Source organism: Podarcis filfolensis (assembly GCF_964270895.1).
Source record: "Podarcis filfolensis genome assembly, chromosome: 16".
Classification (NCBI taxonomy): Eukaryota; Metazoa; Chordata; class Lepidosauria; order Squamata; family Lacertidae; genus Podarcis; species Podarcis filfolensis.
This window is the reverse complement of record NC_139620.1, coordinates 4,978,729-5,003,078: the sequence shown is the minus strand read 5'-3', so window position 1 is coordinate 5,003,078 and position 24,350 is coordinate 4,978,729. Positions and strand designations below refer to the sequence as shown.

The 24,350-nt window shown below is 43.9% G+C and overlaps 1 protein-coding gene across 8 annotated transcripts; it reads right to left on the bottom strand.

The window, feature by feature from the left end:
* Nucleotides 1-15,316: 15,316 nt before the first annotated feature.
* LOC310751821 (uncharacterized protein) lies at nucleotides 15,317-23,331 on the bottom strand. Of its 8 annotated transcripts, XM_083591539.1 has the most exons (7): nucleotides 22,654-23,331; nucleotides 22,146-22,260; nucleotides 21,480-21,499; nucleotides 19,226-19,297; nucleotides 18,542-18,632; nucleotides 17,267-17,388; nucleotides 16,270-16,422 (listed from the first exon to the last, which is right to left on the bottom strand). In XM_083591539.1, exons 1-7 carry the CDS (start codon nucleotides 23,062-23,064, stop codon nucleotides 16,357-16,359), a joined length of 897 nt encoding a protein of 298 aa, XP_083447665.1. In that variant the 5' UTR covers nucleotides 23,065-23,331; the 3' UTR covers nucleotides 16,270-16,356. The 8 variants fall into 8 exon arrangements, 1 of the variants encoding a protein (XP_083447665.1); XR_014542670.1 differs by lacking the exons at nucleotides 16,270-16,422; nucleotides 19,226-19,297 and adding an exon at nucleotides 15,317-16,260 and having other exon boundaries at nucleotides 22,654-22,899; XR_014542671.1 differs by lacking the exons at nucleotides 16,270-16,422; nucleotides 19,226-19,297; nucleotides 21,480-21,499 and adding an exon at nucleotides 15,317-16,260 and having other exon boundaries at nucleotides 22,126-22,260; nucleotides 22,654-22,793.
* Between the last annotated feature and the right edge of the window lie 1,019 nt (nucleotides 23,332-24,350).

Sequence of the window (24,350 nt, the reverse complement as noted above, 5' to 3'; positions counted from 1 at the left end):
TACCACCAGACTGGTTGAAAGAGGCAGGGAACTTTCTTAGCCCTGCTGAGAACTCAAAATAAAGGACTGGTGCTTTATTTTTTATTTTTTTTTGTAAGAATGGACTGGATCCAGACTAATGTTCAGTAGATCCATCACACTCAATAGGACTTAGTAATAGGGTCACCATATTTTGAAGAGCAAAAAAGAGAGCACATTTGCCGACTTCTGCTGTTCACTATGGATCACTATGACGAATCTACCCATGAAAAGAGGATTTGTCCTGGGAAAAGAGGACATATGACAACCCTAATTTTAGTGGTTCTACTATTAGCATGACTAAGGCCACTGGGTACACATTACTCCTCCTCCAGCACTCTCCCATTTGAATCTGCTTTCACACCACAATCCACACCAGGGGTTAGCAAACTTTTTCAGCAGGGGGCCGATCTACTGTCGCTCAGACCTTGTGGGGGGCCAGACTATATTTGGGGGGGGGGAGAAAAAAGAATGAATTCCTATGCTCCACAAATAACCCAGAGATGCATTTTAAATGAAAGGACACATTCTACTCATGTAAAACCCATTGATTCCCAGCCCATAAGTGGGCTGGATTTAGAAGGCGATTGGGCCGGATCTGGCCCCTGGGCCATAGTTTGCCTACCCATGATCCACACTGTGTTTTGGTGTGTGCCCCCCCCCCGGCGCAAACCAGCTTCAAGCCGATTTGAGAACACAAACCTTAGACATCGAAAGAGACATCTCATAGAAGATGGAGTGAGCTTGTTTTCCCCTGCTCCGGAGGGTAGGACCCAAACGAACGGATTCAAATGACAAGGAGATTCTGACTTAACTTTAGGAATAACTTTATGTTCGGCAACAGGATGGACTCCCTTGGAAGGTGGTGGACTCTCCTTCCCTGGAGGTTTTTAAGCAAACGTTGGAAGGCCACCTGTCTGGGATTCTTTAGCTGTGACTCCTGCATTGCAGGGGGCTGGGCTAGATGACCCTCCCAACTCTATGATGCTGTTATCCTATATCTTTCTGCCCACTTGTGCGTGGACAGACGGTGGGCAACAAGGAAACACATGCAACACAACTGATGCATACGGCAACATGCAAATGCCATTTGAAATGCAGCAGCAGCGGTGGGGAACAACCTCACTGCATTTTAAGCTGGTAATGTGCACAGCCTCTCCGCCTCCCCGCAACCCCCTGACCTCAGCTTTGATTTCAGCAAAAGGGGCTCAGGAAGCCCTGCCATTTAGATAATTAGAAACTGACAGATGGCTTCAAATGTGCTCTGCCATCCTCCTTATCCAGCCTCCTCCTCCTCCTCCTCCTCCTCAGAGCGGACACCTGTACTTCTCTGCGTTTTTGCTAGTTCCATATTTGCAAAGGCCACCTTTTCTCCCCCTAATTTCCCATAGCTCTTCTTTTAAAAAGTAAAACAAATGAGACGGCCGGCTTTAATTCTGTAAGAAATAGCGCTCCTTAGGCTGCAGCACCCGCTCTCCAATGAAGTTGAATGCTGGACGATTCGGGACAGATAAAAGAAAGGACTTCATTGTAGCACAGAGTTAAATGGTGGAACTCGATCTTGCAGGAAACAGTGATGGCCACTAATCTTGGTGGATTTAGAAGAGGACTGGACAAATTCAGGGAGGACAGGGCTATCGGTGGCTACAAGCCATGTTGGTTATGCTCTGCCTCAACAGTTGGAGGTAGCAATGCTTCCGAATACCACATGAAGCCACAGGAGGGGAGATTTGTGCTCAAATCTTGCTTGGGGGATTCCCACAATAGGCATCTGATTGGCCACTGTGCAAACAGGATACTGGGGTAGATACACCATTGGCCTAATCCAACAGGCTTTTCTTATGTTCCTTGCTACCAGACAATTCTCATTCAAAGTATGCCTGGGATGAAGCTTAAAACAGTGACATCTTCTGCGGCTCACGGTAGGCATTCCAGATTCTGTCCATTTAGCTAAGAAGTCAAAGACCTTCGTGGACTTCTTTCTTTTCTCAATGCAATGGGTGAATAGTGGCTCTGAGTGCCTACCCTCTCTAGATCCTTTCTTCTGGAGACAGCTTCTGGGGGAGGGTGTTTCTGTCCCTTCACAGCCGGTCTTGCAACTTACACCAATGCTCTTTTGCGTGCCTTTCCCCACCACCACTGCACTTATCTCACACTACTGTTCAAAAGGGGTTCAAGGCAATGAGAGGATGTATAAATATATATTAAAAAGAAGACTGTGCATGCAGGTTGCAAAATTCAGCCCAGCAGGCGCTGCCTGCAAGTTATAGCAAATACACTTGGGAGAGTGATCTGCCCTCCTCTGCTCCTCCCAATTAACCTCCGTCTCCAGGGCCTGCCCCCATGGCATCACTGGATGTCAGCCCATGACATCACCAGAGGCCGCTCCATGTCTCAGGTTTGGGCCCTGAACTCTCAGGCTCTGGGATGCTCCTGACCTGGCAACTCTACTTGACACTGACCCTGCTGCTAAGTAATCATTTCCCCCCTCTTGCAGCTGCATCCAGGAGAGACAGGGGACCAGGGAGAGCTACATCCGTACCGTCTTCATTTAGCAATATTCTATGCTTGCTGTCTTCTTTTTTTGCAGCCAGGTTTAAGCAGCACGCTTTGAACTATGCAGGGATCACAAAGTTCAGCATGAGATTAGCTAGACCTAAAACTGTCTCTGGCAAATGTTTGATCCTGTTATCCTGCCTCTTCTTTTAAACCTCCGACGAAGGAGTTTCCGCAGCTTTGCTCGGCTGCTTGTTCCTTGCTCCCAGCGAGACAGCCGGGCCTTCCCATCTGCTCCTCCATCGCGCTGCACGGCTTCCCGCTGATAGCAGCCGGGGCACGTGCTTTGCCTTCCATCGCGGTGCAGCAGCCAAGAGAAAGTGGAGCACACCCGTCCGCAGAATCTGGCTGTGAAATCTGGGTCCCAGTTACAGCCAACCTCATTGCTCACTCCAAGGCGATGTAAAAGAATCGAAATAAGCAACGTAAGCATCCTGACGTTTTTTCCTTATTTGAAGTTTAAGCAGGCCAAGGTTGGCCCAGGCCCAGATAGAAGACTTTGAGAATGTAAGATGAGCCTGTGGGATCAGGCCAATGGCCCCATCTAGTCCAGCATCTTTTTCTCTCAGTGGCCAACGAAATGTGCTATGCTCTTATGAGAGCGCTCTTACACTCAGGTCCAGCTTGTGGTTTTCTCATAGGCATTTGAAGCTGGACTAGATGGGCCATTGGCCTGATCCACAATGTGCCACAATGGGAAACCCACAAGCAAGACCTCAGCACCACAGAACTCTGTACCCCTGCAATTCCCAGCAACAGGCATTCAGAGGCATGATACCGCTAATGGTGGAGGCAGAATATAGTAATCACAGCTAGTAGTCGCTGATGCTAACCTCCTAACCTCTGCCTGTACCAGTTCAGAGGACTCATAGATTTGTAGAGTTGAAAGGGACCCCAAGGGTCATCTAGTCCTACCCCCTGCAATGCAAGAATCTCAACACGTGGTTCCCCCATACCAGACCCTGCTTAGCTTTGCAAATGTGGTAGCATTTTTATTGCTGCACCACTCTAGACAGACTTTCTGTGGTCCCTGGTATGTGCAGAGAGATAATACAAAAGCATGGAAACAATTCTGGCTGTTATTGGAAATGGAATGTCACTGAGAGTGAAGGGAGAGGGGTATCCCATCAACACCCCTTTATTCTGCCAAGGATAGATGTATTTCCAGATGCCACTATGAATCTCTCTCCACAGTGAATCAGCTGGGAGTGGGGTGGAGTAGGTGGCTCAGCCCGATTTCTGAGCAGGATGGCTTCTCATCCAGCGATCCAGGTAAGATGGAACTGTCCTGTTGCCTGCAGTGGAACAAATCTTGGGTGTCAAACTAAGGATTGGGTGCTGAAGTGAGCTTTGCAGAGAGGATGTTACAAAGTGCTGGTTACCTGCAGCTAGCAAGCAAGGAGTAGAAGAGCAGGTGGACCCCCCCCCCACCAGCCTGAAAGAGGAAGTTGCAGGAACACTCAAAATGTACACACACAATGATGATGTTTTGCAAGGCAAAAACAGTGGTGAAATGAAAACAGCCCATAATTTCGCTTAGATGAATCAGTAGCGATGCAGAGACAGGAAGCTGTTCAGAGTTGCGAAGGGAGGAAGGCGGGAGAGGAGCTGGGAATGGTGTGTGCGCGCAGAAAAATCCAGTTCACTAACAACTGGGTCAATGGGTTAGTGGATAAAGAAGCTTTGAAGGATAATACATGTTATTATTTCATGTTCGGATTATGAATATGGTAATTTGAGTGTTCCTACCCAGATTGCCTGTATCAAGTAAAGGGCAGGCTCTCTGTCGCATCTATGCTGCTGAGTCAGTTCAAACATAAATATTTTTCATATAATCATAGAACTGTAGAGTTTAAAGGGACCCAAAGAGTCATCTAGCCCAACCCCCTGCCATGCAGGAATCATGTTTATTTAATAAATCCGTTGGTGGAAGTTTGATTTGCTTCTCCAAGTTCATGCAGTTATGACTGTTACAGTCTTTTTTTCCTGCCCCCCTAATGTATCATTACATGCCACCAATATCTCTGAGTGATGTGAGACTCCAGACACACACACACACACACACCCTGAGAACAAGACAGAGTGACTCACAGCATTAACACCCCAACAAATCTTGCTTCTCCATTAGTAAGAGCTTTGGATCCCGCACAGATCAAGCATGTCTCTGTGTCTCCGGCTTCCAGCCTGCTTCCAGCTCAGTTCACACATGCCCAACTGGCTTTTGTTCTCCTACCTAGAAGCTAGTTGGGAGTGGAAATGGAGAAAGGGCTAGAGGGTAGCACCATTTAAGTATCCTCATCAGCATCCCAAAAGAATGAGGTAGGTTGCAAAAGATACAGCTAAGTAGCCAGCTAAGGTCACTGTCTTACAAAGAAACTTGTCTGACTAGTTCGGCGATAGAAACCTCTATTAGATTCTAACCCTCTCTGGGTGCAGGACCCCAATAACTAAAACGGGCTCAGGGCAATCACCCAGACTGACCCCCCCCCACACCAAACCCACAACAGTATCCTGCTTCTGTTCTAGTCTGTCTCCCTGGCTCCATTCTGTTTCCGCCTCCTATTTCATGTTTGAGGGATCAGCAACTGACAGTCCCTGGCCAAATCAAGCTCCCTGCAGGCTACTGTTATTTGCTATCCCGAATCATAATCAAGAAGGTGAATCAGAGGGCACCAGAACTGGGGTTTCTGTGACTGCTTGTCACAATCCGCTACATGTTTCGCATTACCAGTGGTGCAACTGTCCGGTTTCCTTCAACCCCCTCGGGCCCCTTCTGATTTATTAGCACCCTTCTTAAAACTGCTGTGGTGGGAACTGGCCATGGTACTTTGAACAAGTCTAAACTTCGCAGTTCTGAAGTTTATTTTTCTTTTCTTTTGGGAGTCAAAGCTTTGCACTTCTCACTTTCTAATCAGGTTGCAGGTTGCAACTTACTTACTTAAAAGGCAAACCACCACCACGTTTTTGGTTCTTTCTGCTGTTAAGGATTTGGAGATATTAAATCGAGAGCATGCCCCTGGAATCGCTTTGAAAATTCATACATTTAATTAGGGCAATTTTTTTTTTTGGTATTTGCATAGTTGCTACTCTAGCGTAGTTTCCACATCCCGCTAACTTCCCCAGGAGTGTTATATTCCCCCCACTGCTTGTTTTTTAAAAAAATAGAGAGATAAGAGCATCTTTTCATCTGTTAATATCATTATACTCCTCCACATACTCATGAGAGTAAAGAACATGAATAAATCTCAATCAAAACCAGAGATTCCCTAAGCTATAAATATTCAGCAATTTCCCCAACAAGGGGATGCATAATTTTGCCTTTTGGAAAGGTTTGTCATTGGGTTGTTCTCACTTGCAAAATATATTGGCTGCACACAGTTTATTCTCTTATTCTCTAGCCATGTTTGTGATGTTCACATTTCCCCCTAGGCTTTTTAACTACTACTGTAAATCAATTTCTGCGTGTTTCTTGAACAAAAAACCACATTGTACATTCATTAAGGTGCTGTTCTGACCTGGTAGATTCCAGAAGACAAGTGATGAGAAGGATCTGCAAGGTTGATTATATTTTCTAGGCAGCCCACAAAGATCTTGCCATTGGTTTTAGTTCAACAGTTGTTCTGTCTCCATTCCAGTCAGGCTTGTGCAGGGAATGATGCAACTGTTCCCAAGTTTTGAATGTCAAGGAGAATTCAGCTGTCTTGCAAATTATTGTTACACACCACTCCAATCTCTGAGTGGTGAGAGATTCCAGGGGTTCTAGGCACTTACCCAGGTTTGGTTTCCTTGAAATGAAGGTCAGTGGAGACCTTGGTGTCTTTAGGATATATGGTTTTATTTACACAGTTGTTGTTGTTGTTGTTGTTGTTGTTGTTGTTTAGTCGTGTCCGACTCTTCGTGAGCCCCTGGACCAGAGCACGCCAGGCACTCCTGTCTTCCACTGCCTCCCGCAGTTTGGTCAAACTCATGCTGGTAGCTTTGAGAACACTGTCCAACCATCTCGTCCTCTGTCGTCCCCTTCGCCTTGTGCCCTCAATCTTTCCCAACATCAGGGTCTTTTTCAGGGGGGTCTTCTCTTCTCATGAGGTGGCCCAAGTATTGGAGCCTCAGCTTCAGGATCTGTCCTTCCAGTGAGCACTCAGGGTGATTTCCTTAAGAATGGAGAGGTTTGATCTTCTTGCAGTCCATGGGACTCTCAAGAGTCTCCTCCAGCACCATAATTCAAAAACACAGATGTACAACCTGAGCATAAGATGGAGGGGCTCACAGAATTAGCATCTCAACAGATCTTGCTTTAGATCCCACACAGATATAGGATCCCAAGAATTTGAACTGACTCAGGGCTTCATCCAGACTAACCCACCAAAACCCACAACCATACTAGTTAATTAAGCCCATGAAACTAAATGTGAATTTTCCTTCAGCAGTTGGGTTTCTCTGAAAGGAAAAGGGCAAGATCCTCAATTAATTCCCAGGCTGCACCCTCATTCTTCTCTAACGGTGTGGTAGCAAAATAGCAAACCTTAAGCCAATCTTGCATATACCAAAAATAAACCAACCCTTATATTTCCCTTTATCTTTAGTGACTTGAGAGACAGAACTGGGAAGACAAAATACACTCGCAGATCATCGCTACTATATCAGATGCTGAGAAAGGAGAATTCCTATTATCAAGCTCAACTGAAGTGCAGGGTAGAAAACACATTGCTTCTTTGTTTTCATGGGGAGGCATGACCTACCACCAACAGCAAACAAATAGCCTCTGGCAAATGCGTATCAGCAGTGTCACTAGGAAAACAAGAAGCACTCATTCTGCTTGGTCACTGCAGACAGAAATAAAGAGATGCTTTTTCTCATGAAATCGAAAGATGTGAATCAGTCTTGCTTGGAACTGGGAGAGAAAAGAGACTGTTAAGTTTGTGCTTCATGAGAAGGCAGTGCAGCGCCTTCTGGGCTTTCAAGCACATCTCAACAAACAGAAGGCAGATAGTAAACTCCAGATAATGTTCTCACTTGGTGCTGGAGCTTGCAATGGAACAAGATCTGTGTGAGAGAGAGAGGGCTGTAATGTGCAAGATAGGGCTCCCGAACCTTTAACAGTTGGGCTGAATAGGGAATTTCAACAGACGTAGCTAATATTAAATTTGCAGGAACCCTGCCAGTGCCTTCTGTTGCATCTAACTACCCTATATGGCACATGTTTGCTTATGATATGGCATTTGGTATCCATCAGGACGACTTGGGCCTTGAACCACGAAACTGTGGTTTGTATGCTCATACCTCTGATGCAGCAGAGCTACTCAAGACTATCATGTGAAGGACTAAGAGGCTTAGCCTCTTCAGGGCCAGCTCAGTTCTGTCCTCACACATAGGCCAATGAATCTCTGTGACCTGGCCCTACAAATGATTCCAGGAACTCGGCTACATTTTGACTTTGTTGTTGTTTAGTCGTTTAGTCATGCCTGATTCTTCGTGACCCCATGGACCAGAGCACGCCAGGCACTCCTGTCTTCCACTGCCTCCCGCAGTTTGGTCAAACTCGTGTTGGTAGCTTCGAGAACACTGTCCAACCATCTTGTCCTCTGTCATCCCCTTCTCCTTGTGCCCTCCATCTTTCCCAACATCAGGGTCTTTTCCAGGGTGTCTTCTCTTCTCATGAGGTGGCCCAAGTCTTGGAGCCTCAGCTTCAGGATCTGTCCTTCCAGTGAGCACTCAGGGCTGATTTCCTTCAGAATGGATAGGTTTGATCTTCTTGCAGTCCATGGGACTCTCAAGAGTCTCCTCCAGCACCAGAATTCAAAAGCATCAATTCTTCGGCGATCAGCCTTCTTTATGGTCCAGCTTTGACTACATTAGTCAAAAAACAGTGTTTTGAATGTGTTATAATAACATGCAGCACCAGATGGTGCTATAGAGCAGAAAGCTTTCTATGTGGTTTTACATAGCGTTTCCCCCCCTTTCATTATAACAATTTAATTTCTGACTTATTTATAGCATTTTTTCCCGGTGTGTAGATCCACCCATGGATCAGTTGTTGCTTTTTTATTTGGGTAACAGTCTTCTTAGTGGTGGGATCCACCTTTGTGTGTGCTAATTGCTGGTTTTGATATTTGATTTCTTGGCTCAGCTGTTTTCCATGCTTATTTTTTTGTGTAGTGTTGATCTGTTTTATATATTGTCTGGCTATTTTATTGTTGTAGGCTGCTGTGACTTCTATATTGAAATAGGCGAGGTATGCATTTATTAAATACATATCATGCATACTGTATCCCCCATGCTAGTTTTATATATACCAATGCTGCATACATGCCATACATTTAAAGCACACCCATCCACCAAGAATCCTGGGAGTTGTAGTTTGTTAAGGGAATAGTTGCTAAACTACAGCTCCCAGGATTCTTGGGTGGAAATTTCAAGTTTGCATACATTTTCAGCTGAATTTAAGGGAATTTTTACATGAAATCAAATATGTACACTGGTATCTTGAATTCAGAATGATTTCCTGCACCTGATGTATTGGTAGCACAGAAAAGCAGCTTCTTATGAAGGTCAGTTAGATAATTGGAGCTGGGCTGGATCAATTTGGATTAGCTTTGATCGTATTCAGCTGTCCTCTCTCTCACACACTTCCCCCCACCGCTTCTCTCTCACACACACCACTTGCATTGTATAGTACAATTAGAAATGGGAGGAGGACATATGGTGCAAGCAAATGGCCAACTAGTAGTAGGCAGGTATTAATGCAATGTCTAATTTTAACCCTGAGCCTAGGCTTGCAGCTACTCTCTTAAGGCTAAGTGAGTGGGAAACTGGACTGGCCCTTCCTTCTTATCCAATAAGAGTTTGTTGGTATTAAGAACACACCACACACAGAAAGAACTCCTCACTACAATCTATTAAAAATGTATTTAAAAAAAACTGGGGAAACTATTTTTTCTCCTTTTTGTACTCCCACAGAAAACAGCAGATGCGGACAAATGAAAGGAGTCACTAAATGCATTTTGGTCCCTTAAAATGGCAGCTGTGTTTCAATTCTATTAGTAACACCAGCAAATAGATTGCGCTGATTCAGAGTTGTTCTTGGGGCATAATTTCAAGTGGGGCTGGTTTAGCCCCCAGATAAAGCACCACTGAGCAACAACTATCTGCTGGCACCTTGCTGGGATTGGGGAATAAGAGGCTTCTTGGTGTGAAGGACATAGCTCTCTGACATTCTCTAACTTTGTTGCAATGTTTCTTACTATAGAGATTATTGTGGGGGGGGGGTGTACAGGAAATAGATTTGTTTGCTATTATGTGTCAAGAATATGCTAGTTTCTAAGCTGCTTCACAAGCACACAACCTGGGAAGCCAAATGGTGAATTACATGAAGTTCTTCTGTCAGCTCTGTACCTCCCCATCCCAGGCCAATTTTCTATGAATTCAGTTTCACTGGATGTCCCACAATTGTTTCCTTTCCCAAGAAATGTGGCTTGCTGACTAAAAGAAAAAGCCCTGCTTGCACAAGAGCCATTCACATGAGCAATGTTAACACTGGAGCCATAAACACGCACAATACTGTAGCTCTTCTACGAAATGGAAAATTGCAGGTTGCATGTTGGCATATTGGTGGAACTGACTTCCAGAGTTTTGAGTGTCATTTTTAAAAATATATATATTTACAGTCTCTATGCTGTATAAAACTCAGTCCTGTCTTCCCAGTTACCGGTAATTGGTCACATGGATTGATCAGCTGTTGTAGGTATGTTTTCAGAGACTAGGGCCTTTTCTGTATGAGTGGGTGGTGCCCATTGCCTGGAATGCCCTGCCAGTCAATGTGTCAAGCAAGCCTCATTGTTGTCCTGTTTTAGGCAGGTAGTGAAAATATAACAGTGCAAAAATGTCATTTGGCTGGTCATTTCCCTTTTTCTTGTTTCTCTTTGATTATTTAGTTCTGGTGGTAGCTTCTGGAATTTGTTGTTCAGGTTTTGGCTTTTTACATTGATATTTTGCTTTTATGATGGGATGTCAGAATGGGGATCGTTACATATTTTAATAATGGCATGATGTTTGGATTTGTTAGCTGCCTTGAGCTCCTTTTGACTGGATACTAGGCACCGACCATAATGTAGAGATTGAATGACATATCAGATTAAACAGCCAAGCCAAGGCCTCTTAAGGATACCATAGTGCTTCATGCCAGAAAAGGCATCTTTTTGTTGGAGAGAATGTACATTTTTGAAACACTTTTTTACAAGGCCATCACATACCAGACAAAGTGGCAAAAGGCCCTCCAGGCTGATGGGTGAAGTGATGGCTTTCAGCCACTGGACACTGCCCCACTTATTTTCTAAGGGAGTGATTTACAGCCACTAACCTCTCAGCTGGTGAGCAAAGAGGAAGTTGGAGCAAGTCCATGTGCAACTCCCCCCCAAAAAAACCCCAACAACACAAACCCTTAAGCATGTCTTACAGCTGTCCCTTGCTGAATAGTATTTTTGATTCTGCACATCTAACAATATTGAAAACATGCTATTCATTCAGGGCAGAAGAGTTTAAATGATACTGATTTCTTGGCTCCAATGCTACTACACATGTGAATGGTCTCTGTGCCACTGGACTACAAGTGTAGCCTTATGACCTTGCTTTGTCACCAAAGAGCTCTTAAGCAGCAGCTCATATCCTTGGCTCCAACTCCTGAACTATACCGGTTCTTAACTGAAGAACTGAGAAGTGCTCTAGGCTGGCTTTCAGACACAGCTGCTCAGTGCTGCAACTTCTTCTGTTATCAGCCACTGACCTTATGAAGCTTGTCTCTTTAAGGAGGTATGGACTGTAAGCTCCTAACTCTTTCCTCTTTGACTGGAAGCCGGAATACCAACACACCATCTAGTCAGCGCCTATGAACTTTTGTTGATTTATTGTGCCAAGGGAAAGACAATAGGGCAGGGGTGATGAACTTGTGGCTTGCGGTTTGGCCAGTGTTGATTAGTGCATCTTGCACTGTTGCTCCATAATAATAAAAAATAATCATAATAAATTTTTATTTATACCCCGCCCTTCCCGGTTCAAAAACCGGGCTCAGGGCAGCTAACAACAAATTTAAAACACTTTAAAACACTTAATTAGAAAAGCAGCATAAAATACAGTATAAAAACATGAATAACAATGAAATTCAAAAATCAAAAATCAATTAGATAATCTCCAGGGCTAGCTAGCTGAATTGGTCCTACTTGGGCCAGCGAGGAGGCCAGGGGAGAATTAGCTGTGGGGTCTCAGAGCAGGTGATCTTCATAAAAGGGGAGGGGGAAGGAAGAGAAGGGAAATAAAAGATCAGGCTGAATTCAAATTAAAGGTCAGGCGAAATAGCTCTGTCTAACAGGCCCGACGGAAGGAGGTTAAATCCTGCAGGGCCCTAGCATCACAGGAGAGAGCATTCCACCAGGTCGGAGCCATCACTGAAAAGGCCTTGGCCCTGGTGGAGGATAGTCTGACTTCCTTAGGACCCGGGACCTCTAAACTATGGTTATTCATGGACCTTAAGGTCCTCTGTGGGGCATACCGGGAGAGGCGGTCCCGTAGATATGAGGGCCCTAAGTGTAAATGGCTTTTACACTTAACCTTTGTGGCACTTGTATGGGCTGATCTGTGGAGGCCAATAGGTGCATTGTCTCGCTCAATGGCGTGGAGGGGTCTTTGACACAGTTGGAAGAGAAACCCATTCTATGACATGTTATGTCATCTTCCTGAATTCAAGAAACACATTTAGAAAAACTTATGGACTCCCTCATAAGCCTTTGCTAACCAAGTGCCAGAGGCAGATTTAGGGCAACGTAATACCCTTACCTTTTAAGCGATGTTGCAAGGGATGCAGGTGGCGCTGTGGTCTAAACCACTGAGCCTCTTGGGCTTGCCAGTCAGAAGGTTGGTGGTTCGAATTCCCGTGACGGGGTGAGCTCCCGTTGCTCGGTCCCAGCAGTTCGAAAGCACGCCAAAAAGTGTAAGTAGATAAATAGGTACCGCTCCGGCGGGAAGGTAAATGGCATTTCCATGTGCTGCTCTGGTTTCGGTGTTCCGTTGCGCCAGAAGCGACTTAGTCATGCTGGCCACATGAGCCAGAAAAACTGTTTGTGGGCAAACACTGGCTCCCTCGGCCTGTAAAGCAAGATGAGCGCCGCAACCCCCGAGTCGTCTGTGACTGGACTTAACTGCCAGTGATCCTTTACCTTTACATTTAAGCGATGTCACAGTACTGGGTGAGCAGCTGAGGAGGGCGCTTCTCACCTGGCTTAAGCCAGTGCCAAGAGGGCTTGAGGAGGGGGTCAAATGCTGGCCTTGTACAGGGCAGTATATTACCAAGGTCTGCTCCTACTGGCACCCTTCAGATGTTGCTGGCCTCCAACTCCCGTGAGCCCTAGGCAGCATGGCAATGTCTGCTCTAGGACCTAGAGTCTATAGGCCACTATTGTATCCCCAGGAAAGGCAGCGCTCATATTTTTATAAAAATGGAATTTTAGAAGAATTACGTTAAGCACGATAGTATTGTAAATGCAAAACTTGATGTTCCGCATATGGAAATAGGGACATCCTTGTGACATCATGGTTTTCATACCAAAGATCCCTTCCCAAGCCTCTTTCTTGCTGAAGGCTTTTCACTGACCCGACATATATTGTGTTCATTTACTTGTGTTATGGGGAGAGGAAGAATCCACAAGCTTTACCTTGGGCTTCCTGCCCCCCACCATTTCAACTGTAGCATGCTGCGCCACTATAGTCTTTTAAAACAGTAGCTCAGGAAGCATTGTAAAAAGTAAAGGGATCAAGGACACCCCGGCCCTGAGCCCTCAGTACTGTTTGAACTTCCCTGGAGAGGCAGCTGAAAACAGGAAGCATGGCAGTGCTAGCAAATAACATTAATAATATTTTAACAAGGTGTCCGTATCAGGCAAAAAACCAGGGACAAAATAACATCACGCAGGGCAAGGCATATGGTGGTATAACTATGTAACTGAAATGCATCCTGTGGAAACTGACCGCCATTTGGCTTTTGAGCCTCAGATATCATTACTGACAGAGACAGTTGGGAATTTGCTTTCATTACTCTTTGAGCCCGCCCTTGACATTAATTAAAATAGTTTCACTAGGAACACTCTACTGCCTTTTTCCACAACTGCTACTATCTCTGTTAAGATGCACTTTCCATAAAAACTGGTCACTATTTGGACCATCTGCCTTCTGAACCCTATCTCAAACACTCCTCAGTGCTGTAACTTCTGTGCTTTTACTGCCCCCTACTGCTTGTTTTATAACCACTTATTTATCCTCAAAATATACTAGATTTCTAAAAAGGGTTTGCCATGAAGAAGTCCATAATGTAAATAGCTGTGGCTAAAGAAATATATACAGATGATAAAGGACTTTGAATAAACATTCAGATGTTTATCATCTCTTACTTAATATGTTATAGTAACACTTCAGGAGTCAAAGTGGGTTCTGCAGATCAGAGAGACATGCAACTTCTTCTCCTCAAGCACTTTGAAGAGTTTACATGCAAAGTACGAAAGAGGAATTATTCTTTCATCATTCAGGCTGAAGGCTCATTTTCCTCCCCCAAACCTGTTTCATGTAGAAACACAAGTGTGACAAAAAAAATTCCCAAACCATAGTTGACACCATAAGATGTAAAGGCAGTACTTTTAAAAGTACTGTATGAAATTATGAAAGCATATTTAAGGACAAGTAAGAGCCTTTAAAAAACAAACAAACTGTTGCAAGTTTCCTCTGAAACTGAAATTGGCCTAGCTGGAATGAGACTTAAAGGATTTTGCCTTGTTTCATATTAATGGTGATTACACCCACCCACTTTCTTGTTGTATCTCCGAGTTCCAAGTGATTTGGTGCATTTGAAGTCAGGAATGTTAGAGTGGTTGATGATTCCAGCTGCACAAATAAAAGGTGGGGGGCACCTAGCTTGCCAGTAGTACATGTGAGAAGGATCTTAGTAAACGACAAGCTGAACATGAGTCAAAAGTGTGATACAGAAGCAAAACAACGACAATGCTTATGCCATTCTGGGCTGCATTAACAAAAGTCTAGTGTCCTGATCAAGTTCTGGGCACCACAATTTAAGAAGGATGTTGACAAGCTCGAATGTGTGCAGAGGAGGGCGAGCAAGATGATCAAGGGTCTGTAAACTAAGCCTTATGAGGAATGGTTGAATGAGCTGGGTATGTCTAGCCTGGAAAAGAGGAGACTGAGAGGAGATATGATAGCCATCTTCAAATATCTAAAGGGCTACCACATTGAAGACGGAGTAAGCTTGTTTTCTCCCACTTTAAAGGGTAGGACCCAAGTTACATAAAGGAGATTCCAACTAAACATCAGGGAGAACTTTCTGGGTAAGAGCTGTTTGACAGTGGAACAGTATCCCTCAGGAGGTTGTGGACTCCTTGGATGATTTTAAGCAGAGATTGGATGGCCATCTGTCATGGATGATCTAGTTGAGATTTCTGCATTGCAGAGATTTGGACTAGATGGCCCCTGGGGTATCTTCCAACTCTACAAACCTACAATTTTATTATTCCTTCTCCTATGACTACTGTCATGGTGCATCTTTCTTACAAGGAGCATTTTCCAGAGTAATGTCATTTATTAGGAATTATTTTAGTATTTTTTCAGTCGTTTATCCAAAAACTTTTTCTAATACGAGCTATAAACCAACATTATGATTTAAAGACTAATTAAGCCAAAATAAAATTACTAAACGTATTATCAGGATTTTTATGTAACAAAATAGCAACATGTTTTTAAATTCAGCAATATTAGCGCTCTCTACTTTTGCGAGCCAGAAACTGTGGTTGAATAAACAATGTTATTTAGTGATTGTAGTAGTATTTGCTGCTCCAACAGCTTAATGAATAACTTTAATTCATCTAGGAGTTCATGCATGTAGGTGAGTTTTTCATCTTTTGACATGTTATTGGATGGGTCTGACAGACGGTCTACCATGTTAGATAATTTCTCTTGAGATTTTAAGGTTTTCAGTTTAAGACTTACATTTCTGACCGACTGTGTTTCTCTGGCTTCTCTTTTCTTTGGAAATGCTCCCATTTTTCTCTCTCTTATTTTCTGTTCCTTTGTGTTGATCAAAAATGTATCCTCAAAACTACCTTCTTTTTTATGAAAACTGGAAACGTTTCTCTTCATTCTTCTTGATAATGTACTCTGGGAGCTACTTGGGGTAAAATAAGAAGACAAACTGTAAGAAGAACTATAGCTATCAAAGGGTTTTGAAGAAACCAAGTGTGGCTTCCCTGGGTATGTTGATCTTCTTCTTCTTGTTCTTCTTCCCTTTAGTCCTAAGAGTTGTCCTTCCTTGACATTATAAGTGATGACTTCATTGGCTTTTCTTCTTTTACGTTCATTGGAATGTGTGGAAGTTGCCTGTGATTTAGATTCCTTCTCACCAACATAGGTACTTCTTACACATCTAAGATTTTCTTTCTGCTCTATGGCTTTCTGAATTTCGTCTTCGCTATTCTGTATGTTTCTGATCCTACATTCGTGCCTTTTGAACCTTCTGGGAATCCAGTCCTGTCTGTCTGCAAACCTTGGTTTTGTACTTCTTTCCAAATGCTTTCTAAATCTTCCCCTTCTTTTATTGGAAGGTTTTTTCCCCCTTTTGTTATGTGTCCAACGCTTCTTCCTCTGCAAAATGCCAACCATGACTTGAGTAAAACATCCATAAATGCTTAAGTTTGAAAGATTGTATTAGAAATAGCTCAGACACATACTCTGCACCTCCTAGGCCACTATGCTTGTTAGATCACTGGAAAGATAGAAACTGAGACCCCTGTCTCCTATTTCTCCCTGTGGGAAAATATGGAACAAAGCCTCAGTCAGGCTCTAGGGTCTCTAGTACTCCTTCTCACATAGGGGCAGAGCTTGAAGCTCAACAGGGGAAATGGCATATAAAAGAGCCCAATCAATCCCAGTTCTGTATGTGATCATTTCTCCTCATTTTTGGCCTCCCCACATGTGATTTTATTTAGTTATTAATCCCTGTATTTTTATTAGACTGGAGGAGTCCACACCAGTTTGAATTAGACTGGAGTAGTTCATACCAGCAGGCATCCCTTTTGTGTTTCTCCTTGCCTTCTAATTGGTCGATTCCCTTATGCCAATTAACTACGGTACTAACAGGGTATGTTCTCAGATGGTGGCATACAACTTAAAAATAAAATTCCCCACCCAGTAAGTGTGCAAAAGCACAGTTAGGCAATGGTAAATTCTCAATGCACATTTCTGCAGTTTTGTTTTGTTCAAATCTGAGGGATCCAAAGAAGTGTGTGTGTGTGTTGCAAGGCCAGGCTTCTCTATCCAGAAGCACACCACAAATAGTGACAAGCATGGCCAGAAAAGAAACAAAAGAACCAAGGAAGTCACAGGTGTTGAAACGGATGTGGCAGAAAGTGACTGACCCACTCACCCACCAAAACTGTCTGCCGCCCCAAGTGGAGTAGTTTGAAACCCAATTTCCTGCAGTTGATTGTATTATCCCTGAATTGGGTAAACTCGAATTTACAGGAGACAGCGATAAGACTGGTGTTTGAGGGTAACATCATGCGTACTACACAAATTAAATGAGGACACAAAACAGCTATCAACACGTAGTAAGATCCAATGTGAACAAGCTCTTTATATCATGATTTACCTGCCACATTAACTGCTTCCAAAGCACTGGTTTGCTGGGCTGCAAATCGCTAAGAATTTTTGACACCACTTCATTTGATTCTTGAACAGCCTGGGGGACATATGATCCAAACGGTGCCTCTACTGAAAGAAATTAATGTGAACAAAAGCCTGTTTCTAAGGACATATTACTCTGAATCCTACCTTAAAAGCAACTGAATGAGAGCAGCAATGGCTTAAAGCAGTGGTTCCCGAACTCTTTTCTCCACAGACTACCTGAAAATTGCTGAGGGTCCTGGTGGACCATTTAATGATTTTTCTGCCTGCTGTAGGAAATGTAATGTGTTTTGCACAGTGCTATATGATTTTTAATTTTATTTTTATTGCTTTGTAATACAAGAAACAAAATATACAATAAATATACAATTAAAAATCAGTATTAATATTCACTATACAAGCAGAAGACTACCTGAATGAAGCTCCCAGACCACTTTGGGAACCCCTGGCTTAAAAGTGTAATGGAACATTTTGCTAAAAGCAAACTTCTCCCATGATAATGAGATGTTTATCATGCACCTTTTAATATAGTAGAAGTCCAACGAAGTTCAATGAGGTTACTCTTTTGTAACCTTGTAACCTTTATATTATTTGTGTGGACGCTGCATGCCAATGAATGTTCTAGCCTGGAGTACCAAAATCCCTCTTGGAACACAGCTCTTCCTCCGAAACCTTCATCCTCTGTTCCTGCTACCCACATATGCCCAGTTTCTTGCCAAACAAGTCATTTAAGGTACCCCTCTCCTGATACTCCTCCTCTGGTGGTGTTGTACCAGCTTCTTCTAATCTACCTCATCACTATCACCTGTTCCAGAAACACTACATTTCATGTGGACTAGGGACAGTGGAGATTCTCTTCACTTGCAACTTTGCTTCGTTATCACACAAAATGGTTTTCTGTGTCTGCAGGAATACAACTACAATACTAAAGCTATACTCAAGAAATATAATCTCTTAGATATCCCTGCAGTCAATACATTTGGGAAGTATTAGTGAAGACCTGGTTCAGCAATGTTAGGTTCAGCAATGTCTCAGTTACCATAGGGACTAGCAAGTTCCTTTAAAAAATTCCCAAGGCTTCTAACAAATACCTTGTTCACGTGTGTTATGTTTTCAGCCAGATCCAGCATAAATATATAGCTGGAAGTCTACATACATATATTCAGCATATTACTGTTATTTGGGAAATGCTGACCAATGACTTATAAGCACATCTGTGGTGGTGATAAACATTTCATACCTGATTCCTTTTGGATGATGATAATATCAGGTTGAGCTTCTTGTGCCTTCATGGATTCGCTGGTAAACTTATCCATTTGTTTAACTCTAGCCTTAAACAAGCAAACAAAATACCACAATAAAAGGGACTTGTAAAATACTGTGTTTACATTGCTAAAAACTTTTGACAGTATATGTTTGCTGGCTCATAAATGCTAAATGCTTTCTTAAATTCCGAGATCTGTGTACATTACTGACCAAGGCAGATACAAAATAAAATTCACAACTTTTTTATCATAAGCAACTTCATAATTCCTTAAAACATCAGGTCACCATGATGTCTTGGCAAATTTCAACATGGACATATTTACTTACGGTCCAGTTGTAAGGTTGGTGGGGTGATAACATGTAGGACAGAATGAACCAATAGGTACACCAATGCAAGGTCATAATACTTGTTGCTAGGCCAGTATCTCGTAAAAGATGTAATCTCAGGCATCAGAGGCACTGCTCCAAACAATTGGAATAGGAGTGTTATAACCTCTTGTAGCTGTTTAATTTGCTGAAAATGATTTTCACAGATGTATTCTCCGCTTTCCTAACAGTTCAAAGCAGCTGATAACCATAGAGAAATGCCATCCATAAAGCCAATTAACAAAAAAAGAAATAAAGACATTTTAAGGAGGGTGTTGCCTATTTTCTTAACTTTAGTTGATAACCAAAGTGTCAAGATCTTCTCATACAGCTGGAAGAGGTGCACTAGATAATCCTTGATCTTCTGAAGGAGCAGCAATTGAAAAGATTATATATATATATATATATATATATATATATATATATATCCCCCGCACATCTGGCTGGGTTTCCCCAACCACTCTGGGCGGCTCCCAACATTGTATTAAAAACACAATAAAACATCAAACATTAATTTATTATTTATACCCCACCCATCTAGCTGGGTTTTCCCAGTCACTCTGGGTGGCACCCAGCACGTAAAAAATAAAAATAAAAAGTCAAGCATTAAAACTTCTGTGTCTTCCAAAAGTCAGATAGTTGTTTATCCCCTTGACATCTGATGAGAAGGCATTCCACAGGGTGGGTGCCACCACCGAGAAGGCCCTCTGCTTTGTTCCCTGCAACCTCACTTCTCGCAGCGAGGGAATCGCCAGAAGGCCCTCGGAGCTGGACCTCTGGTGGGCTGAATGATGGGGGTGGAGACGCTCCTTCAGGTATACTGGACCGAGACCCTTTAGGGCTTTAAAGGTCAGCACCAACACTTTGAATTGCGCTTGGAAACGTACTGGGAGCCAAGGTATGTCTTCCAGGACCAATGTTATGTGGCAGTGGTGTCCAAACTTTTTTCAAAGAGGGCCAGATTTGATGAAATGAAGGGCCATGGGGGCCGACCAAAGGGCCAACCAAAGTTGTTGACCTGGATTGAAGTTGTTGAGCTTTTTTTAGGATTGAAGTTGTTGAGGTTTTTTTAGGATTTTACCCCAGGAAATAAACTGCCACCGGGGCCGGATTAAACTGACCGGCAGGCTGGATTAGGCCCCTGAAACAGACTTTGGACATGCCTGTTATATGGTCTTGGCGGCCACTCCCAAACGACTCATCTTGAACACCCAGAAGGATAGTAACTGAAATGGCCTCAAACAAGAGGATGAACAAAGCCAGCCCACCTGGATTCCCGTCTTCTCGCCTCGGGTGGCAAAATGGCCCATGATGCCATCCCTGAGGATGAGGGAAGTTCAGCAAGCCAGGTAGCGGGTCCAGGATGCCAAGATGAAATTGGGCCCCAACCAGCAGCCCTGAAAATAATGTATCATGGAGGCCCAAGAGCCTTTCGGATTTCTAATGCCAGGCTTGTTGGACAGCCAATAATAATAATAATAATAATAATAATTTATTATTTATACCCCGCCCATCTGGCTGGGCCTCCCCAGCCACTCTGGGCGTCTTCCATAGAGACCCAAAATACACTAAAATATCACACGTTAAAAACTTCCCTGAACAGGGCTGCCTTAAGATGTCTTCTGAATGTCAGGTAGTTGTTTATCGCTTTGACATCTGCTGGAAGGGCGTTCCACAGGGCGGGCGCCACTACCGAGAAGGCCCTCTGCCTGGTTCCCTGTAGCTTTGCTTCTCGCAGTGAGGGAACCGCCAGAAGGCCCTCGGCGCTGGACCTCAGTGTCTGGGCAGAACGATGGGGGTGGAGACGCTCCTTCAGGTATACTGGGCCGAGGCCGTTTAGGGCTTTAAACGTCAGCACCAACACTTTGAATTGTGCTCGGAAACGTACTGGGAGCCAATGTAGGTCTTTCAAGACCGGTGTTATACGGTCTCGGCGGCCGCTCCCAGTCACCAGTCTAGCTACCACATTCTGGATTAGTTGCAGTTTCCGGGTCACCTTCAAAGGTAGCCCCACGTAGAGTGCATTGCAGTAGTCCAAGTGGGAGATGACCAGAGCATGCACCACTCTGGCGAGACAGTCTGTGGGCAGGGAGGGTCTCATCCTGCGTACCAGATGGAGCTGGTAAACAGCTGCCCTGGACACAGATTTGACCTGTGCCTCCATGGACAGCTGTGAGCCCAAAATGACTCCCAGGCTGCGCACCTGGTCCTTCAGGGGCACAGTTACCCCATTCAGGACCAGGGAATCCTCCACACCTGCCCGCCTCCTGTCCCCCAGAAACAGTACTTCTGTCTTGTCAGGATTCAACCTCAATCTGTTAGCCGCCATCCATCCTCCAACCTAGCTTTTTGGGACGGATTTGTCTCCAAAAGATCTGAAGTTAACTCCTGAAAATTACATCTTGTCTAAGCTTAGCTCCGCAGGCATTCTGAATCCCTTCCAAGTTGAATATGGAGCGCTCCTAATTTTTATTTCTCCAATCTCACCCCCCGCTCACATAAAAAATAAACTTGTTGCTTTCTAGGAACAGGAAAGAGGTTTTTACCTGATATCTTACCGAGTTACCTAAGGAAAGGAAAAATGGGGAGAGTTGCACGATTTAACAAGGCAATGGCAAGAAAGATGACTTTACACACTTCTTCATACAGAATTGATTAGAGAATCAAAGCAGAATCATCATCCTTTTAAGAAGGGTTGACATGAAATAGATGACAGCTGAACAGTTGACATTTTGATTTTATTACAGATATGCCAACTTAAAACAGTTGCTCTGAGAATGTACCATTTAGTCTTCAAATCTTTTAATATATCTTGCTATTTTCATTCTGTGCTCTCACAGATTATTATTTTTTTTGCAAATTAGGGGTATGATCCAAAGTTAAGCACAAATTGCAGAGCAATTTGATGTATATAACTCAGAATGTCAATGGAACTTATCTCAGTCACAAACATGTTTAGGGTTCCAAGCTTAATTTAAATATATTGAGAATGTGGTTTTTTTGAAATAATGGTGTTTAGGCTGGTTAGTCAACCCGCATACATAATTTTCTCTTTTAGAGTGAGAAAAAGCAATTTATTCACAGCTGGGTGACTCATGACTAAATTGCATCACTTGGCAACACTTGTGGTTGGACTACTTTTCAGGTTATTTATTCCCCTTAATGAACTATTTCTACCTTGGTTAAAGATACTTGCCTGCGCAAAAGCTTACCTGAAATGGGATAAAAAGGAAAAATTAACATAAAAAAGACAAAGACGAATGTCTCCCTAGTGGCCATAATCCTCAAGACAGCAGGTGAGAAAAACAAGAGAGGAATAGTAGGAACCTTTAAAAGGCAAGGGGAAAAGATGAAAAGTTAACATTTTAATGAGGGATCCCAATTCCTTAGAAATGTGTATTTCCTTGTATTGATCTATTTTTTAAAAAAAGCAAAAATTGAAACGTGTGTAAGGATTAGTTTTAAGCCCCAGTCAAAAAGGGAGTTATTTTCAGTCAGGATGGAAGGATCGCCTATTCAGTGGTCTGGGCTAAAAGCTCATTTTTATGTAGCAGTACTTAGAGGGGAAAAAACCACGCAGTAGTAATAAATAGGGGGTGCTTTGCTTGTTCAAAGAAATGTCTAATGCCCCTTCTGGCATTCGTTAATCGCAATTGCTTCAAGAGGCTGGAAGGCGAGGGGACAATTCTGAGGTAAAAATAACACAAAACCCGAGCGCACCTGAGGTAACGACGGTTGGAAATGCGCGGGAAAAGCTAGCTCTCCCTCGCGCGCCACTTCAAAGCCTCCAACGCCTCTTTCCTCCCCCGCCAACAGCCAGCTGCGCCTCTCGAGGCTCGGATTGGACAGAGGGCGGGAGGGAAAGGGAGACTGCGCCAAGCGCCAGCCAATCCCCGGCGACGCACGACCCCTGCGGGAAACCCCGAGCGAGAAGCGGCGTTTGTTTGTGTTCTGTCGTCGTCGCCGCCGTCTTCTTCCCGCCTTCTCTGAGGGAGTCTTGGCCACGGAGCTTCCGGTTTTCCTCTGCCATTTTGAAATGCCCCATTCCCAGGGCGGAAGTGGAGGCTGCCCGTAGAAATGAGTGGGGGAAATGAAACTCTGCTCGTGTTTTGTATGCAATTCTCTTTGCATTGCGAGTTTTTCAATGCAGTATTCAAAAATAGACTGCAATCCATTATCTTTCCATTCCAGGTTGGTTGTGCTTGGATGGCAGACAACTTTGCAGTGTAGTTCACTAAATCTGACAGTGGTTTCGACAGCCCTGCAATGACTCTTAATGACCCCAAATATTTCCTCTGCAAAAGAAAATATCTTGGGGGAAATCTCTCCCAGTAGTTCTTTTCACTCCAGTCAAAAGAAACACGTTGTGTATGATTAGGGGAGCTGACAATAATTCCAGAAACTAGAGTATTTGCCATTGCAAAATAATGACCCACACTGGCCAAAGTGAAGTGATCTGCAAACCTTTTTAGATATCTTGACAGGAGGCAAGCTACACTCTCAATTTTTTTCTTGTAGACTGCCCTTTTCTGTGATCCTTGCGTGTGGTCTTTTCTACAGTCTTCTCAGTACATAACCACACCCTTTATATTTCTTTATTTCCCAGTGGCCATTTCTGAGGAGGTATATAGACAAATTAGGGCTACTGGTTCAGGGGTTTGGAAAGCCAGCCCTGTGAGGAAAAGTTGAAGGAACTGGGCTATGTATTAGACCATGGGTAGGTAAACTATGGCCTGGGGGACGGATCCGGCCCAAACGCCTTCTAAATCCGGCCCGCGGATGGTCCAGGAATCAGCGGGTTTTTACACGAGTAGAATGTGTACTTTTATTTAAAATGCACCTCTGGGTTATTTGTGGGGCCTGCCTGGTGTTTTTACAGGAGTAGAATGTGTGCTTTTATTTAAAATGCATCTCTGGGTTCTTTGTGGGGCATAGGAATTCATTCATTATTATTTTTTCAAAATATAGTCCGGCCCCCCACAAGGTCTGAGGGAGAGTGGACCGGCCCCCTGCTGGAAAAGTCTGCTGACCCCTGTATTAGACTGAAGGCAAGTAGGATTGGGCTCTTCAAAGACCGGAACGGTGCTCACCACATTCAGAAGAGGGCAAAATCAAGTAGGCTTAGTACAGTGGTGCCCCGCAAGACGAACGCCTCGCAAGACGAAAAACCCGCTAGACGAAAGGGTTTTCCGTTTTTCGATGCGCTTCGCAAGATGAATTTCCCTATGGGCTTCCTTCGCAAGACGAAAGCCCATAGGGAAATCTCCAGGACAGCGGGGAAGCGCAGCGCGTCTTCCCCACTGTCCTTGGACCTCCTCCGAAGGCTGGCGGTGGGGCGGAGACCTCCTCCCGCCGCCAGCCTTCGGAAGGCTCCTCCGAAGAGAGACCTCCTCCGAAGAGAGACCTCCGAAGAGAGA